The sequence below is a fragment of the Hemibagrus wyckioides genome, linkage group LG27, assembly GCF_019097595.1.
Source record: "Hemibagrus wyckioides isolate EC202008001 linkage group LG27, SWU_Hwy_1.0, whole genome shotgun sequence".
Lineage (NCBI taxonomy): Eukaryota > Metazoa > Chordata > Actinopteri > Siluriformes > Bagridae > Hemibagrus > Hemibagrus wyckioides.
In genome coordinates this window covers 6,942,294-6,962,818 of record NC_080736.1, presented here as the reverse complement: position 1 = coordinate 6,962,818, position 20,525 = coordinate 6,942,294, and the positions used below count along the sequence as shown (strand labels likewise).

At 39.2% G+C, this 20,525-nt stretch overlaps 1 protein-coding gene across 2 annotated transcripts; it reads right to left on the bottom strand.

Annotated features, from left to right (window-relative positions):
* Positions 1-5,086: 5,086 nt before the first annotated feature.
* On the bottom strand, positions 5,087-20,369 carry slc39a13 (solute carrier family 39 member 13). 2 transcript variants are annotated; one of them, XM_058382247.1, is made up of 10 exons: positions 20,212-20,369; positions 18,757-19,144; positions 15,604-15,711; positions 14,745-14,878; positions 10,769-10,897; positions 10,400-10,489; positions 7,700-7,750; positions 7,247-7,379; positions 6,546-6,645; positions 5,087-6,444 (listed from the first exon to the last, which is right to left on the bottom strand). In XM_058382247.1, exons 1-10 carry the CDS (start codon positions 20,245-20,247, stop codon positions 6,369-6,371), a joined length of 1,245 nt encoding a protein of 414 aa, XP_058238230.1. In that variant the 5' UTR covers positions 20,248-20,369; the 3' UTR covers positions 5,087-6,368. The 2 variants fall into 2 exon arrangements, with proteins under 2 accessions (XP_058238230.1, XP_058238231.1); XM_058382248.1 differs by having other exon boundaries at positions 18,757-19,125; positions 20,212-20,367.
* Between the last annotated feature and the right edge of the window lie 156 nt (positions 20,370-20,525).

Sequence of the window (20,525 nt, the reverse complement as noted above, 5' to 3'; positions counted from 1 at the left end):
TCTTAGTCTCCTATAAAATCCAAGGGTACTATATATTTTATATCAGAACAGGTTTCATTTAGAACCTAACTGGAAGACTTTACTCAGAGAAGACATGCCTAAACCACTGTGTTCTCTGTGCCAAAGTATTTTTCCGTCTGCATTTGGTGATTGAGAGCTGATCAAAGACATTAATGTATGAATATTTATACATCAATATTTGAAGTCCATTTTGCAATTTGATTACCTTTCCCAGAGTACCTAGTACCTGTTTTGGTCTAGGGAACTTCCTGTCTTCATTTGGTCATATCTGCCTCTGAATGCAATTCATCCTTAGCAAACGATCCAAAATGCAGCGGTGTGACTTGTTTTCAACCTGCCTAGGTTCTCACACACCACCCTACTGCTTGGCTCCCTCCACTGGCTTCCGGTAGCTGAACGCATCAGATTTAAAACACTGTAGGCTTTGTTTGCCTACAAAGCCAAGAATGGACCAGTTCCCTCTTATCTCAAAGCTCTTATTACTCCTCACACTGCACCTCGCTCCCTCAGATCTACTAGCACTGCTCTACATCTAGACTCTTCTCTGTTCTGGCACCAAGGTGGAATGAACCTCCCCCAGATGACTGTACAGCCGAGTCACTGACTGTCTTCAAACGCCGGATGAAGACCTACCTCTTCCCGAAGCACTTAAACTAGCCTTTATTTGTTTTATGTATTGTTGTATGTCGATTTAAAAAAAAAAAATCCTCCCACATAACACAGGTTTTAGGCTGATGGTATCCTAAGTCTCTGACTTATTGAACCAGTGTTAATGTATTCATTGATAGAGACTTAAAGCAGTCTTGTATGTCACTCTGGATACGAGCATCTGCCAAATACCAGAAATGTATATCACCACATTATCAAGGTTACATGATTACACAAAATTCAGGAAATACAGATTCTTTGGAAAGTTCTTGGCTTCTTAACAAGGTTCTACCTAGATCCATCTCTGGAAGGAAACCACTGCTGTATATCTAAAAACATTTAAAGGTTAAAATCTTTAAAAGTTAACCCCAGAGGGACAAACAACAAAAAGAAAAACTTTAAGGGTTCTAGACTTTACTTTTTTCTTTTAAAAGTGAATACTGAATCCGATTTAATCTTCAAAACATGACCTGTTTTGACACTCGCTTGTATTTTCATCAAAATGAGGAAACAGGAGGCAGGGTTAGGACAACCCAAAGCGATTTTTATTCCTTTTTTCTAGAAGCGCTTTTCAGCATATTCTACTTTACTTTAGTCTTACAAGCACATATATTCACCCAGAGACACACACAAACCACCACCACCATACACCACTCTGTTCAGCTCTCTCGCTCTCTCTCGCTCTCTCTCTCTCTCTCTTTACTGTCACTCCCTGCTTTTAAGAGAATCCCTTTCACAGGACAATGGAATTGACATAAGCAATATAGTGCAACAGTTCAGGGAAAATTTATTCCGCTAAAAGCAGATGATGCTTCTGACAGCTTATCCGTAAGGTACTTTACCTTTCCAGATGTTGCCACAAAGAAGATATAAAAACAGCTCTTAGTGCCAAAATGTACTGTTGAAAAATTCCCTTGAACTGAAATATAACACAGCCAACATATGGAGTGAAAATAGAGATCACTGTTTCACAACATGGAGAAAAATGGCATGCAATATTTGCATTGGTGACTGTGTACCTCTATTGCTCTTCTTCTTCTGCAAATTTTGTTCTGTGTATGTCCTGCTGTCTGCTTTATTTCCCCAGCTCATGTTCTCTATGAGCAAATTTAATAACTCTAATTATCCCCCTTCCTTTTTCTGCCTCATTTTAAGACTCATCCATCAATCTGCTTCATGAGTCAACGACCATCCTAACAGCTTACTGAGTGTCACAAAACAAATCCTTAAACAATCCTAGTTTGTTTATGTGTATTTTGAGGCGATTGCTATAATATTTATTTATTTTTTTTCAAAATAGCAATTTCAGATCCATAAACACCCTCTAAACTCACTGGAAGGAGTAAAAACACAGCACCAATAACCAACTTTGTGCACCTCATAAATGCACTGGAAATGCAGTCATATGCAGAAAAGAATCATTTTTATTTCTTGCTAATAACACAAATCAGCTGTAAAAATATGTAGAACAAAATAAAAATGGTTTAAGTCATGACCTCAAGAGAAAAGTATTAGCTGGAAAACGGTCTTACCTTCCAGAATGCACGTTTGTGTATACCTTGTCATCCGGTCAGTCATTTTATAGACCTTCTCTCACATCCCTTCACTTTGCACCCTGCTAGGATGCTAATACTGCAGCTCAGCACTCTTTAACACTTATTAAGAAGAGAAAACTACAGTGATTGCACTTATGACCATTCTGAGCCACATTTTGAGTCAGATCATTGTAATATCTGTACGGCACAGCTCAGCTCAATTCTTAAATCTGACTGGTCGGAAGGTGTTGATTAAATTCATTATACATATCATACCTACACTATGTTGCCAAAAGTTTTGGGACACCGCTTCAAATCATTGAATTCAGGTGTTGTTTTTCAGGGGTTGGACTCGGCCCCTTAGTTCCAGTGAAAGGAACTCTTAATGCTTTAGCATACCAGGGTTAGGGCATGGGCATACCAGGGCATGAGTTTTCATGCTCCTAACTTTGCGGGAACAGTTTGGGGATGACCCCTTCCTCGTCCAACATGACTGCACACCAGTGCACAAAGCAAGGTCCATAAAGACATGGATGAGCGAGTTTGGTGTGCAGTCATGTTGGAACAGGAAGGAACAAATGTCTTGGTATGCTGAAGCATTTAGAGTTCCTTTCACTGGAACTAAGAGGCCAAGCCCAACCCCTGAATTCAATGACACCCCAAAACTTTTGGCAATATAGTGTATATACATAACAGCTAATTCACAGGGATTGTATAGCACACAATACTCATAATCTAATATTACAATTATTAAAAAGTAAATAATTAAATTATTGATATGGTGACATTTATTTAGCATTTATGGAATAATCCTCCAGTATCAGTGCTTTGGAACTGTCCGAATGTTTTCCACCACAGGAATGTCAAGTCTGAGGACTTTTAATTAGCTTCAGTCTTAGTGGTTATACTTATTTTTCATATAATGGAAAGAAAATCACATCACCATTTGTTTAGTTAAATTTGCATGAAATTTTCATTTGGTATAAATTAACTTCAGCTTTTTCATCGAAGATCTGTAATGAATTTTCCTTACACTCTTTTCTTTACACCGACCAAGCAAATATGAAAGAAAATATTAAAAGACAAACAGAGAAAAACTCCATGTGAAGTCTCGAAACAAAAGATCTCCACTAGAAGGTCTACAATAGTTGGAGTCCCAGATCGATAAGGGAGATGATCATGTAGAAAGAAACAGATCATTTTAGACAGCAGTGAAAGCAGTTAACTCTGCTGTCGGCTCTGAATGACTGCAATTAGAATGCTTTGTTAGACTGCAGCCCATCTTTGAAAGTTACAGGCAGTTTCCCCCAAACGCAGCAAGCCACTTCTGGGCAGCTGACAAAGGAAGGCAACCAGCCGGGGAGTCGTTATGGCAACCATCTCTTTGCCAAACAGACTGTGTCGAAATTGGACAAGTGTGAGCGCACGATCAATACCACCCTCTCACTTCCCATATGACAGTTCAGAGGCAGGCTGTGCAGGGAGAGAAATGCCACAACACTACACCAATACAGCACATTACTGCATGTGAGGGAGTATATGAGGCCAGGTATACAAACACCCAGACCCAGGCCAGTAGTTTAAGGCATTTCTAACAAGGTGGTTCATTTCATGAGGAGATTTTTTGATAGATAGTAAGAAGTATGTATTAGTACTTCTGAAAATAGATCACCAAATCTTGTAAATGTAAAAGGAACTAATGATGCTGCAGATTCAAAAGCATGAAGGTTGCAATCGAATCTGATATCAAGTTTATTAACATCGTGATTTACAAACTTCCCAAAGGTTTGTGTGCATCCGACACTCACACCCATTGTTGGGTCTTCCAAAAGTTAGAAGCACACAATTATATAGAAATTCTTTGTATGCTGTAGCATTACAGTTTCCCCCATCACTGAAACCAAGAGGCCCTGCATGGTGGGGCAGTGCAAACACTGGTGTAGAAGAAGAGTGTTTGGGATGAACTGAAACACAGACTGCAACCCAGACCTCCGTAACCTAACATCAGTATCTGACCTCACTAAAGATCTTGTAGATCAATGAACACAAAGCTTCAAAATCTAGTGTAAATCCTTCCCAGAGGAGAGGAGGCTAATATAATAGCAAAAGGGGGAATAAATCTAGAATAGGCAGTTCAGCAGGCACACATCGGTATCAGTGATGGTCAGGTGTCTAAAAACTTTTAGCCATATATGTTATTAGACACTTCTGCAATAATTAAATCTTTATAAGCTTTTTTAGCCTTATCAAAATCAGAGCAGATGAAACTTTATAATGGAATAAAACATATTTCAATTTGCTGGCCTGGGAACAACTAAAAATTGTATAAATAAGAAAAACTTTGTCTAATTACCTAAAAACTTTACTACAGTCTTGCTCAGGGGTTAAACTGGACAGAAGTTAAAAATGTATTAAAAACACACCATATTTTGTATTTCAGTTTTCTTCTTAAACCGAATGGTGAGCTGATGCAGTGTCCAGCATTCCTGCCTCACTGCTCCCAGAATCTCAATGCAACAATGTTTTTCCTGGATTTTTCTGGTGTCATTCAACCTCCCAAAAACACACTGGGAGATGACTTTCTGATTGTGAATTGCCCCTAAGAGTGAGCATGTGTGTATGTGGGCATGGTGCTCTGTGATAGACTGGCATCCCATGTTGTGCGTTTTCCCTGCCAAAAACCTCAATATGCCTGGGACAGGCTCTGGATCCACAGTGACCCTGACCTGGTCATAAAGCAGCCAATATAGAGGAATGAAGGAACGAATGAATCAAAGGTAGAGATTCCACTCTACAGTATAAAATTCAGTAAACCAGATGTGAAAAATAAACACACAAATAGTAGATATTATTTGGGGGAAACGTATATTAACAAATAAAACTACAGACATTTCAGATCTTTTATTTCAATAACAGTGTTGGAAGTGATAAAAATGTCAGAAGTAAAACTTTTGTTCCTTCTCACACATGACTTTTCATATATAATAAATACCTTTTAAAAAATATATACATTTCTATAACCATACTTTGACCCGATGGCTGGCATTACTTTCAGTAACGTTCCGTTTTACAGTGTGCAATTATTTTTTTTGTTCGTGATACTTAGGAAAATTATACAAGATTATTTCAAGCTTTAAAAAGGCCACACGTCCTGTGAGATATATGTGATCAATCTCATTGTAGAAACTTTATGTAATCTCTGTGAGCTTCAGTCAAGGCCTCTAAAATTCCAAAAGGCTATAAGAGAAGGAATAAACTAGTAATGGCTAACACTAAGGCTCTAAAATATCAAGCGACTAATTGGCACTTTGCATTGTTGCGTCTGCATTCATCCAGAATTAAACCCAGGTAGTGGAGTGGAACATATAATGTTAGTAAAAAAAAATATAACACTGTAACAAAAAGTAAAGCAGCATGCTTAAATACGCACAACTTAAAAGCTGTATAATAACACTTGGAAAGCAAAAGTTAGTGTACCCGTTATGACTATGTCTGTGGGGAGTTCATGAATGCATTACGCCTGTGGTGTCTAAGAGTGTGTGGGTTGCTTCACCATACATCCTACCATGAATACCCAAGGCTGCTCATTAAATACAAGCACAGGTTGATAAGACAACAGAAAATCAGGACAGTCTGCCAAGTACTAGAGCAACCAAGCTAACTAACACTTCGGAAATTTAGGAACTAAATAATATACTCTAGTTTTCTATTATCAAAATGCATAGTTTTATGGGCATGCTGTTAAACACCCACAGTCATGTTCAACTCTATATACAGTGACCCAACGGCCATTAATATTTTCACTGTATATCTTTTTTCTTTTTCTTTCAATTGCGTACTCACTGTAACAAGCCAAACGTTGTGGTTTGGTCTTTTCTTGTACCCTCCTTTTCCATCATTTGCGCTGGTGTTTGTCAGCTACATTTCTGATTCAAAGTGCCGGTGTATAGGTCCGAGACAAAATAATTACACACACACATATATATATATACACATAACATCACCCACAAACCTGACAGTCTGAACATCCCTTTGTTTCAGTCAAACCTTTTTTTTTTTTTTAAAGCTTAAATAGTGGATCGCATTGTCCGTCAGTTATCCGAACTGGTAGATGTCAGTCTTTCATTCAGAAAGTCTTTAAGCAGGAATAGTGCGGTCCTCTGGTTAGTCCGCTATAACAGAAAGCAGTGCCATGACTCCGACACCACAAAAGATCAACAGGATCTGTAGTAAAGAGTTTCTGAGGAGATCAGAGCAAAACGGTTGTGTTATGCATGTTATCTGCTGTATATGGAGTCAAACATTAAAAATTAAACTCTTTATTGTGAAGTGGACTAATACCTGATGTTGGTCTCCTCCAGAAGATCAGGCACCACACTGACCAATGCAATGTAGAGAAAGCCTCCAGAGCTGAAGGGCAGGATCCAGGCTGTGGCATTTTCTTCAGGAGAGAAGATCAAGAAATAATAAGACCATTAGAGTGTCACAGTGTTGAGAACAACTAAAGCAGAAGCCACAAGTAATGGAATGTGATCTTAAGTCTTCTGGATCAACCTGGGTCAAGCCATAGAAGGTGTGATTTTTTTTTAAATTCCTTGCAGGTGGGAGTGATCAGTCAGATATTAAGCTCACTGGACAAAGAAAGGCCACATTCATTAATGTGAGAGCATGGCCCATATGGTGCTTGCAGGATTTTTGCATTAAACATCGGCTTCTTTTGATCAGTCATCATCAGTAACTGTTATTCTGCTCATGGAGGTGTAAATTAATAGCTGGTCTAAATGTTGACCAACAGAACTAAATTGGTTAAAGAATCTCTTCAACCATGGGTGGTAGTGACATTTATTTATTATTTAAAAAAAACCCTACAAACAAAAACATCGAAAAACCATGGCTGTCCAGCAGGTTTTTTTTTTTTTTTTGGTCAGTTGTTTTTAAAATGTGACTGCAGCTTCTCTTATTTTCTTAATATCTTAGCTTATGAGGAAACCATAATTGCAACATCATGCCTTGTGTGTGATGTGCCTCATGTGGCGTCTCACCTGCGCCTTGCTGTGATTGAGCAGAAAGAGCAAAACATGCCCCCAGAACTCCACCCAATGCCGTGGATAACTGCATGCGTGCTGCACTCCAGCGATCAAACCCAGCACGCAGCAGAATAGCAAAATCTCCCACCTTTACACACAAACACAATGAGCTTCACAAAAACATACACTACCTTTATATAACAATGTTTATAAGAGGCAATACAGCAGAGTCATAGCCGTAAGAGCTAGTCCTCGCATACCCACGAGACAACACCGAGAGAAAATTTTTCAAACAATGACCCTCAAGTGCTTAAATCATTCAATTAATATTGATTCATTTTAATGAAGTACACTGCCACAAAGAATGATGGTGTGGTGCTGCTATAACTCTGAGCACTGGGCCCTGCATTTCAAGTGCACTTAATAGAACGATAGAAAAAAAAAAAAGAGAGAGAGAGAGAGACTCACCTCATGAGGGATCTCATGCAATAGGATTGCAAACGTTGTCAGAAAGCCAACCTGTCGGAGAAGAGGAAAAAAAAATCCTCATCAGCTTTGATACACATAAAAACACATGAACAGAGATATGCATCGACCAATCGGTCATTGGTTAGTCTATAGACTAAAAACCATAGGTGTTACATGACATACTTCTCTCTAGAATTATTAATGCATTTCAAGAAAATGAGTAAAAATGAACAAATGCAGTGTTTATACATACAGGGATGCTGTTTTATTTTCAGGAAAATTGTGTTCTTAGCTTTCTTACATAGTATTTCCACCCAAAAGCCCGGTTTTAAAATGACCAGCACTGCCATTTCAGCATATAAAATAAAATATACAAGGGTTGGACAATGAAACTGAAACACTGGCCAATTTAGTGTTGGAGGTTTCATGGCTAAATTTGACCAGCCTGGTGGCCAATCTTCATTGATTGCACATTCCATCAGCAAGAGCAGAGTGTGAAGGTTTAATTAGCAGAGTAATAGCACAGTTTTGCTTAAAATATTGCAATGCACACAACATTATGGGTGACAGAGTTCAAAAGAGGACAAATTATTGCACGTCTCGCTGGCGCATCTGTGACTAAGACAGCAAGTCTTTGTGATGTATCAAGAGCCACGGTATCCAGGGTAATGTCAGCATACCACCAAGAAGGACGAACCACATCCAACAGGAGTAACTGTAGACGCAAGAGGAAGCTGTCTGAAAGGGATGTCTGGGTGCTAACCCGGATTGTATCCAAAAAACATAAAACCACAGCTGCCCAACTCACTGCAGAATTAAATGTGCACCTCAACTCTCCTGTTTCCACCAAAACTGTCTGTCGGGAGCTCCACAGGGTCAATGTACATGGCCGGGCTGCTATAGCCAAACCTTTGGTCACTCGTGCCAATGCCAAACGTTGGTTTCAATGGTGCCAGCAGTGAAAATCTTGGGCTGTGGACAATGTGAAACATGTATTGTTCTCTGATGAATCCACCTTCACTGTCTTTCCCACATCCGGGAGAGTTACGGTGTGGAGAAGCCCCAAAGAAGCGTACCACCCAGACTGTTGCATACCCAGGGTGAAGCATGGGGGTGGATCAGTGATGGTTTGGGCTGCAATATCATGGCATTCCCTAGGCCCAATACTTGTGCTAGATGGGCACGTCACTGCCAAGGACTACCGAACCATTCTGGAGGACCATGTGCACCCAATGGTTCAAACATTGTATCCTGAAGGTGGTGCCGTGTATCAGGATGATAATGCACCAATACACACAGCAAGACTGGTAACAGAGTGGTTTGATGAAAATGAAAGTGAAGTTGAACATCTCCCATGGCCTGCACAGTCACCGGATCTAAATATTATTGAGCCACTTTGGGGTGTTTTGGAGGAGTGAGTTTCCTCCACCAGCATCACGTAGTGACCTGGCCACTATTCTGCAAGAAGAATGGCTCAAAATCCTTCTGGCCACTGTGCAGGACTTGTATCTATCATTCCCAAGACGAACTGATGCTGTATTGGCCTCAAAAGGAGGCCCTACACCATACTAATGAATTATTGTGGTCTAAAACCAGGCGTTTCAGTTTCATTGTCCAACCCCTGTATATACAAATAAAGCAATAATAATTAAACAAAAGAAGTAAAACAATTAATAAATAAAGCCCCTTGGTGCAATTAACATTAACAATAATAATAATAATAATAACAATAATAATCATCATCATCATAATAATAAAGCAATTAACAAAAGGTTTGCAGGTGAGGGCTTAATGATTCATTCTAGGGTTTTTAATAATTTATAATTAATAACTCTGGAGACGACTGCATCATCAACTGAAAACCATATTGCATTTAGCAAAAAATTTAAATACAGACGCACAAAATTACATTAATAGCCCTCTTGCCTATCCAGTAAACAAAATAAGAGCATGCGCGAGTCTCTAAGAGGAAATAAACTGGATGCCACGATCTCAAACTCATAGAGCAGACAAGCTGTGAGCCTTATGGTTCTCCACCTGGACCTTTCCTACATGCAGCTATCCTATTAATACTACACAACCGACACGAAGAGCCCAGCATCCTTTTACAGTAATCTCCTATTCGCTAATCTTCATGTAAACAATGTGAAGGACTAACAAATGTAAAAAAAAAAAAAAAAAAAAAAAAAAAAAAAACAATACAGCTGTCAGACATCTATGTGTGTGCAGGGGAGAATGTAGCTCTTGGCAGGTTAAGGCATAAGATGTGTAGAGTGTTCAAAAGAATGCAGGTGGAACAGTAAGGGACCATGTTCTTTGGAAGAAGTGGGATCTGGCCTTTGCACTTCCAAACTAATAGTGAGCCAGGACAAGCAAAAGACATGTGGTAGTGGCCAAGTTAAACTGGGTTACAAGGGAACTGCTCTTTCAGTATGCAGTGGGTCATAGACAACCCAGTATGACTGCATTTTCATTCTCAATTCATCTGAATTACAGCAGTCCATATTATCTACCATATCAAGATCTGGAACATGCATGCCAATCTTAACATTCAAATGGTTTTCAAATGGTGGAACCATGAGGAAAAAATGGAATGTGGCTTATTAATTACAGTGGACCTGATGTGTTCAAGCAGCTCACAGTAGGTGTTAATGAGTCCAAACGACCGTCAGCGTGACACTAATCTCTCAGCTCTCCTACCTTCCTGCTGACTAGGAAGCTCCCTGCTACTGCCAGGCCGTGGGTGAAGTTGTCGATGCAGTTGGCCAGAAGGTTCAGATAGCCGCTCGTCTGGTTAAACCATTAATTTAAGGAAAAAAAAACAAAAAAAAAAACAAATTAATTGGCAATGCCATTACACAAGCAAAAAAAAATTCTTATGGATTTACAACAAAGAGAGCCCTTTAAGATTCAGTTACAAAAAAATCATGTGTGTTTGAAAGAGATGTGTCGTTTAGGACAAGTTTGTGCGTATTAGCCTCCAACAAAAGGAATACGTCTTCCAAGAAAATTCATGTGAAAGCCCTTAAATCCCATCCACAATTTCCCCAAGAGTAAGTTCCAACTAACCTTAATCTTCTCTTGTCGAGGCTGTGAGCTGATGTCAGTCGTTGGCTTGGAGTTGGAATTGTTATTGGAGCAGATGCCATTTTTTTCTGAAGATGTGAAATAGTCACACTGGTGATCTGCGGCAGAGGGCTAAAAAAAAAAGAGGAGAAGACAGACACTTCAATTTAGCATGAATTACTTTTTGCTATTAATGACTAAAAATGCAATGCAAATCACAAGAAACATCCCAAAAAAAAAAAAAGGAGAGAGAACTCAATTTAAAGAACAAACAAAAAACCTTCTTTGCTTTAATACACTTCAGCAGCTACACTGCCAAACAGTAAGTGACTCTTGTCCTCCAAGAATGGAACTGTAGAGTCTTGAAGATGTTAGATAAAGAGCACATTAGCAGGCATGGCACAAATCCAGATCATCCCAAAGATTTTACAAACTTTCTCACAACAGGAAAGGAGAAGTGTGAAACCACCATGACAGAACTGTTGAAATTTTAAACCGTGAGAACCAAAAGATTTCCACATTAAAATGACACTGCTTCCATCTGAATGCGAGATACACAACTGAAACGTAGGAAATCTGTGCCCAGAGGCACAAGTTGCCACACAAAACTACAAGACAAAAAAAAAAACACACCCTCAGGTCAGTTAAGTCGTATGTGCTAATTTATTTTTAAGTACACACAAAAAGAAACTTCCCTTTCCTTTTAAAACAGTACTATGGCCTGACTTGTAATTTTTTTTCTCTATAAAACGACAGAGATCTTTTAAATGAGCCTGAATGTCTTCAGTCTGGAACCAAGCAACTCAGATTTGCCTGTAAACACTGACGTGACCGGTCTGAGAATTTCAGAGGCCAGTGGATTTTTCGACTCGGTGGAACTGCAAAATTAGATGTTTCCTCTCTGGTGGGGTTTTGCTCTCTTTTGCCTGTGGTTGCCGAGCTGCTCTACTGACTTCAGACAGATTTTGCGTCTGCTGGTACAGAACTGGCAGCAGCTGCTTCCTGTTGGACTCTATTTATAAACAGCTTCACAGCCTTGGTTGTCAATCTACCTCACTGGTCTTGCTTGGGCACACAGTACCAAATGACCTTCAGTACTCAAACAGCAATCTAAGACCAAAGGTAGCACAGAGATCAAATCAATTCTTGATTGGGATGTCTGTATGCCAGAAGAACCATCAGGGCTAGAAGAAATTCCTTGCACTTTTATTCCTGCATGTTATAAAGCCTCGAATCCTCGTTCTGACTTGACAACCAATGCAAATCCAACATGAAAAGGCTGCCAAGGAAAAATAAGGTATATTAAATATTGAGAGAAGGAACGAGGAAGAGAAGATGCCTGAGCTAGACCAAAGCCGAAGGAACAAATATTAGAGAGCATGGCAGCGTAATACTTTGATCTTGAATGTTTGGCAAGGAAATAAATAATCCAGGCTAAACCTGTGTCTGTGGAGCAAAAAAAAAAAAAAAAGACTCAAGTCTTTCAGCATCTATTTTCTTCACATCTCTGCAGGAGCTACAAAACAGGGTAGGTACTGACCTGGGCCTGATGCAATGCCCTGAAAGTAAACAACAAAAAAAGGGACCTTAAACACCAGTGGACGTCTAGATTCGGGAATGGTAAATAGTCCCGCATTTCAGACCTGGACATATAGCACAGGGTTCAAGAGCTTTAGACAAATAACTTGCTGCTTTGATTATCCAACTCAACCTGCCTTCTTGCTCAGGTTTCAAATCAGTAGACATCAGAGTGATTAGAGAAATGGGAAAAATTCTGTGGAAAGAAATAAGGGGGAAAAAAAAGGGATCTAGTATATTTATGACACTTAAGCAATGGTGTTAAATAGGAAATGCATATTCATGTTCTCTGAATAAATGTTGATATGATTAAACTCAAGTGTTGAAGAATTTGATTCGAGGTCATCGTTCGGAGTATTTAAGGCTCTGATGCTTTGAAATACATGTCTTTATACGTCCAAGACATTTTATAAACAATAGTTTTGCAAAAAGCAAAAAATAAAAATAAAAAAAGAAAAGGGAAAAACAAGTATTAGCTTCTAATGTAACTGTGTTTACAGAATAACATCTGCACTACTTCAGTTTCCCAAGTAAGGCTTATGTCTTGTTATTATAACTCAGAACCAGAGCCAGTTAGCACAGCTAATGCAAACAGTAGCCTTTTTTAGACTTATTTACACGTAGGCTGCAGCACATGTGGATGGCGATGAAGTCATTCATTCCCAAGCTGTTCCAAAGATGGACCATTTTTTAATTGAAATACATCAAACTGTACTGGACTGAACCAGCCAGTGGATAAGTAGAAAAGCTCAGGGTTTATGGAAACAATGCAAACCAAAAACAACAACTGTCTGTTCGGACATGTCTGAAGATAAAGAGAATGAGAGTGCTGGATTTCACTGATGCAGAAGACATTCGGGGGGCCTCACCACTGAAGCCTTACAGCTTTAAAAACCTAAATAGAAAAAGACAGTTTGAGAAATGACCATTTTGAAATGGTAATTGGAAGTGCATTACATTCTTCCTCCAATTTTTAGGTCTTGTAATGGTTTCAATGCAGGCCTCCAATGATTTCTAGATTAAAAACATTTCTATCTAGGAGTTTTAGGGGTAAATACATCTGTGTTTCATGCAGAAAAAAAGGGGAAATAATTAACAAGACAGTTTTAAATTTATGTCTTGGCTTGAGCCACAAGGTTTCTGGAGCGGATGTGAAGAAGGCTTTGTATTACATCTGGTAAAGTTAGACATGACATGGCAAGAAAAAGAGGCTAATATTACAGCTAAAAGAATCCAACGGGCTCCTCAGAGAATATCAAGAGAGAGTGGAGTGAGTTATCTAAGAGCAAAGGAGGAGCATTACTATGAAAAAAAATATATATATTATAATAATACATCAACTTCAGAAAGGCAGATGCAAAGTTTTGAACTAATCATTTTCTCAATGGGTGAATTTTTCTGAAACTTAAAAAACAAAAACACATGGAATTCCTATTCAACGCAAGACCCAGTGAAGTGAATATACCACACATTGTTTTAGCATATGCTGCGACTAAGGCAGTCCTGTAAACACATAGTGGAATGTTTTTTAAGCAGATCATGAGCATTGGTCTTTACTGATCTGGTGCCACCATGAGGCTCAGAAATATGCTGCAGAATGCAAACTCGATCATGATGGTGCAAAAATGAAAGTAGATTAAAAACATGACCAAAAAAATTACAAAAATAAAATAAAATCAGGGAACAACAAAATCAAAGCAGAAGTGTACTGAGGAACAAATTAACTGCAGTCCAAAAATCATCAATTCATGAGGTTGCTGATGCAAACATACCTGAAATTACACACCAACAATTTCCAGGTCATTTGGTTGGTGTTTTGAAAAAGCACGACAGAACATGCTGTTATAGGAATATAACATGAAGCCGAGTTGTTTATTTTTTAATAACAGCATTTTAAGGTAATTTTAGTCTTCTTCCAGCACAGTTATTTTCCAAGGATGTTATTTAAACTTTTATTAAAGAATGTCACATACATTATTTTAGTTAAGTTACATTTAATGTTATTGTCTGTATGTGAAGTTAGTTTCTGTTATCGCTTAGGTGCTATAGCAGCTATAACGGTCAGCTTCTCTTTCTCTCTTGATATTAACGCGACCAAAAATAAAGCAGTCAAATCACTGAGAAACCAGAAATCTGCTCTCTCATGCCAGAAAACCTCCGAAGCGTCAATGCTGGAGACACCGTCAATAAAATGTTAAATAAATTTCTCTTTACCGAAAGCCTCAATATATCATCAATTAAATTAGTTTTATTTGTCACCACACAGGTTTTTTTTATTAGCCTCACCGTATACAAGTCCGCGATAGATGTCGAACATCTGACTAATCAACATTGAGAATTCAACAGCACTGTGGAACAATACATTTTAACTGCTTAGTTTTATTGCACATGAAAGACGTACCTTGTTTGCATGGTTCACGGTGCTGCTGTCTGAAGCACCTTCCTCGTCTGGAAACATCTTCTCCAGCAACAGGAAGGACAACAATCCCATAACCACCCACAAGCCTTGGGTACGGTAGTGTTTCTCCCTCTGATCTAACCAACGGCAAAATGAAGGTGAGGTGAGATGGTCAGATATGAGCTACATGATTTTGATTCAATATCATGATAAATGATCTTACAATAATGCCACAACATACTACGCAAGCTCAAGGAAACAAAAACTAAATGCCAAAAGAACAAAATCTACAATTTTTAAATAATCAGCATAAAACAGATCGCTGTACCCATTCTGTTTTCACTGTTCTGAAGCTCTCCTTCTCCGCCGTGAATTTTTTTCCACCTTATTACATGACACTGTAAATTTTGCACCTAATTACTGATGAGTCTTTGCACCATGTCAATTATTAATATATGCTGGATCACATTATCTAGTACTTGTGTCCTATGCTGATGTAATGCCCAATTTCCCCCATGGGAATCAATGAAGTACATCTATTTATTAGTCTATTTTTAAAAAAAAAAAGTGTCTAGAAAGCCTAGTAGATAGCACACCAGACAAACCAGAGTATCGTTCTTACATGGTTTTAATAATAGCCCCTTCATGAATGAAGCTTTTATAATAATACAGAACAAAAAGACATCCAGGTGAATGAAAGATGAAAGAACAGGTGCATGAATACATCAATTTCAAAACCAGGTCTGGGTGGAGAAGAAGCAGGACATCAGATGAATGCAAAGAACACAAAGCAAGAGCCTGAACTGAAGTGACCATAGTCATAAATAATAGAAAAAAAAAAAAAAGGAGAGTGTTTATTTACTGTTGCTGGATGTGTGCGCCCAGGCTTCAGGGAGGAGGTGGAGAAAGACATCACCAAGGAGACCTCCAATTGCAAAACTCAGCAGCTTCTTTAGGTTCTGGCAACCAGCTGCAGAAAGAATATGACTCACTGTTAGCATGAATCTTTGGCTTAACACCTTCATACATTCTTGCCCAACAACATTAAGAAGCTGAAGCTGTTCAAGACGGTCATAACAAATGAAAACAAAAACAAGCAAGACAACCACAAAAATGTCATTATAAACTTAACAATTTGATCCTGACAGCATCACTGTAACTACCGCCCAACACAACAGGACGTTAATCCCGTTCAGCTGCTTATGGCTTCATTTTAATTCGCAGTTTAATGTTGAATCCAAGACGCCTTGGCAAATTGATGTATATGATGCATAAACATCATCAGTTCATATTAACACATCCAGAAAAGTCCGATTCTAAAACCATGGAGGGGGATCAAACCTTCGCCCATCTCTATAACATCAGCTGAACATCAAACATCCTTTCTAAAAAGTCTTCCCTCATCTGCGTCAGTAAGCGATTGCATCGTGTCCTAAGACTTTCTTGACGATGAAACTTTCGATGTACATTTCTGCTGCTCTTTTTAAAAGGTCAGTAAAGATGTGATGCAATAGGAAGGGTATGTCAGTGCAGAGGAAAAGGGAATACCTAATTCCGTATTACTGATCTTACAAATTCGGTACCACTGATCGTACTTCGGCAAAGAAATGTACACTCACTGTACCACTTTTTTTTTTTTTACATTCATACAGTTATCTAATAAGCAAATTCTGTATAAAAGAGCTTCAGTGAATGTTCACATCAAACATCAGAATAGTGATCTCCGTGGCTTTAACCATGAATTTCAGAAATCTCCCAGGAATTTGAGAGAGGGGGCTTTATTCATCACATATACATTACAGTTTCTGAAATTCTTTCCTTCGCATATCTCGGCTGGTTAGGAAGCTAGTTAGCTTCTGAGTAGAGGGTTGGGCATGACATGGAGCATCTCCGCATGCACAAAACATTGAAACTTGAGCAGGATGGGCTATAAGAAGACCACATTGGGTTCCGCTCTCGTCAACCAAGATCAGATCTCTGAGGCTATCATGGGAACAAGTTCACTCAAACTGAACAGTTAAAAAAAAGTCTTCAACTGAGTATTTTTTGCTGTTATGGGTGCAACCATGGGTGTAAAAAGTGCTTATGTGAATTACCCCAGTCTTCCTGTCAGTTCAGACCAGTCTGATCTCTCTCAGCAACAAGGTGTTTCAGACTACAAACCTTCCACAGACAGCAATTTTTTTTCTTTTTAACACCATTCTGTGTAAACTCCAGAGACTACTACATCTGGAAACTCCCAGAGGATGAACAGTTTCTGAAATGCTGAACCAGCCCATCTAGCACCAGTAACCATGCTACAGTTAATATCACAGGTTTTCTCCATTTTGAGGTTGGATGTGAACCCTAACTGAAGCTCTTGACCCGTGTGATTTTATGCATTGTGTTGTGACCTCATGATTGGCTGATTTGATAACTGCATCAATGTGCACGTGTTCCTAATAAAGTGAACAGTCGCATATACTTTTTTTTTTTATGTTATCTCAAGAACTAAGAGCTATGACAGAGAGCTATGTTAAATTAACTGCTTTTGTCAGGGCCATGCAAACTCATCCTAAAAGCATTCTTTTGGTCAGTAAATATCCCATTGCCTTTTGCTACAGGTTTTTTTTCTTTGTGCAACAGGATTAGAAAGCTAAATCTGTCACTTAAATCATGTGCTATCTTTCATTGCCTGCAGCACAGGGCACACCCAATGTACCATAATTAATAGGGATTTAACCAAACTCCTGCCCACTGTGTTCTGCATGAACAGGTCAAAGTCAGACGTTCCACATGAATCATACCATTTCTACTCTGGGAACAGACTGGAAAAGTATATTTATACACCTTTAATCAAAAGCAACTACATCTTAAAAAAAAGCAACAGTGCATTCAGGGCACTGCTAGGGTGATTGCTTTATGACTCCTTGAGCATTTTCTTATGAACGCCTAGCACAATTGGATATTCGGACAAGTTTTGACAGGTGTGGAAAGAATTGCTTAAGGGCTCCGCTGAAAATATTTTCCTACTGAGCTCAGCCTTCGTTAAGAAGACTGTCATCCATGGCTGCATCTGGCCACATCACAGGATAACTGTGTTCAGACAGTCAACTTTTCAGAATTCATTGAATTACATATACTACTACGAATGAGACGTCTGCATGCAAAAGTTAAATATTATAACGTTAAAGGTTATAAGGGAATCATGAATCATGAGAAACACTAGAAGCTCAGTATCTTGTCGGTTCAAACTTTGTCATATTTTCAGACCTGAACTAAGTTATTTAGAAGCAAGGAATGTGTTTAAATTAATGGCCATAGAAATGCAGTGTAATAGACTGAACTCTAGCATAATAGAAAGACACTTCTTTTATTTTAAAATAGTTTCCAGTTTTTAAAAGCACCAGGATTTGAGAGACATGCGTTATTTACACTTTGCACAGTGGAAAATCCACGTACACCTATTTAGACCTTAGCTCTAATAATGGAAAACTGTTCTTGTAAACATTAACTGTTTCTCATACTAGGTTCCCTGATGGTTTCATGCTTTAGTGTGTGGCCTCATCCTCTCGTCAAGGTTGGAATAGTTAGGCTAGTCCTAAATACAGAAATGTCCATCTTACAGATCTCTTAGGATTCCATAGTGTCATTTACTCCATTGTCATTCTGCACACAATCATTTGTACTGTTGATGTAATACACATGCATGTTACATGTAACATAATGACACATCATGTTACACAGATTGCGCATAATTCTATTACTTACCTTATTCTTCCTATTCCTTTTATTTTTAAAAACTTTCTTAAATGAAGGTTCTTAAGTATTGTTTATTTATATGCACAGTCAAAGGAGGAGTAGGCCAGGCTTTCAAGTTGTATACTGTATAAAACTGGTACCTGCCAAATATAAACTTGAATCCTGAATCCTTCTTTGAGTGAAACACACAATGTTCAAGGATCATTTTACTCCCAAGTTGGAGATGTGACTGTTCCTCACTAAAACAGAGAACAATACTACAGGTGTGCCTTACCTTCTGTTTTCAGTGCTGCTCCTGCTTCAATAGGGATCACCAGGAGGGGAAAGATTCCACTGAGCCCCACAGCAATAGAGCCGACAAGGGAGCAGAACCAAACATCTACGCCTTCTCTGGACAGCAGCTTGGTGAGGCTGTGGAAGCCCAGCATCTCCTCGGCGCACCAGGTACCTTGGCCGGCAGCGGCCGCCGTCGCATGAGCCAGGGCTGTCTGAGCCACTTTCTTCCCACTGGAAGAGGACGTAGAGGTGACGGCCAGCAAGGCAGCACCAACCAGAAGAGCAGCCAAAGCCCAAACGGGCCTGCCGGGTCCGGCACTCATGAGACCCGACTTCTGCAGAGTGGTCCTGATCAGCATGCAGGGTGCTGCAATGCAGAAAGGAATCTTCACACACAAAAATTGATATGACAGAGAGAAAAAAAAAAGGGGTTAGATTGGCTTGAATGCTTTATAGGACACACATTTTTAAACACAAGAAAAATTTCTGCCCCCATTGCATTTCTGATGTCTTGCATTTGTCTTAGCAACCAAAGATTACAGAGGCTTGGCTCCATAGAGGATTATAATCTGGTCTTGAACTCTTGAAAATTTTTATTAAAACGGAAACTAAAAGATGTACAGAAACATTTGCCTCTCTCACAATTCCACCGTATTTACTGTTTTCCAAATCGTGGTATTTTATCGCTCCCATATCAGGAAGCTTAGCAGAAAATACAAGCAAGTGGAAAAAACGCCATCACGCAAAACAGCAGCAGGAGTCGCGCATGCGCACTCAATCTCAGAATTATGAGAAGTTTAGGTTGATCCAACTCCGGCCTCCACATGGATGGATGTTAGCGGATTTCGTCTCATTTCTTTAAAATGCTATACATGCATAACGTTACTACCCAACCAAATTAGGTCGGAGACAAATCAAAGCAAATTATTTTCACGGCTTTTGCTACAAAACAGTCTGAGAGGCAGTCTAAAGCGATCCGCTGCAGAGTTGTAAATGAAGTCAATACCAGTTACATTTTATTTTAATGCAGGCATGTATAGCTAACTTTACATGCAGCGTTACATAGAGACCAAATGACAAACCACAGGCTGGAGAAGATGGTTTAGTGCCAAAGTGCAGGGAGATTGTTTTTGTTTCAGACTTTGGGGGCTTCGGATGCTTGAAATGCTTTGCGCGAGACATGAGACAGTTTTCCGTCGGCGACATAAAATCATAACATTAGCCAGTCTATAAACTCTACATTTTTTTTTTTTTTGTTAAGGCCAGCGTTTAAAACTTTCAGAAGGTTAGTCTATTTAGATATAGCCAGCTTATTCCGTAAACAAACTATTACAGGACCAAAACTCAAAATCTCAGGCTTTGCAAGTCTAAAAGAAATGTTGCTCTCTTAGAAAAGATGCGCTCATAATTATCATATTATCATAAAGAGACATAGTTTTTGTTTTCATCTTACCCTGCTGAAATGTTTGCTCCGGCTTGTCCCTGCCATCCAGTGCGGTTGAGTCCCAGCCAGCAGTGAGGACGGGATACAGCTCTAACTGTCTTGTTGATGATCCTACCCCAAGCCACGTCTCACAGACCGGATGTCACGTCCTACTAAACCGGAAACTCCCTTTATGACTACAAAATAGGCGGTGCATGGAACAATCCAGATATTCCCGGCTCCAGAGTGGAAACCCATTGGATAAAGCGGCCTTGAACAGGCTGAGAGGCCAACGAGACACCAAACATCTGGATTCATCATTATGATGTGTTTACACAATCTGT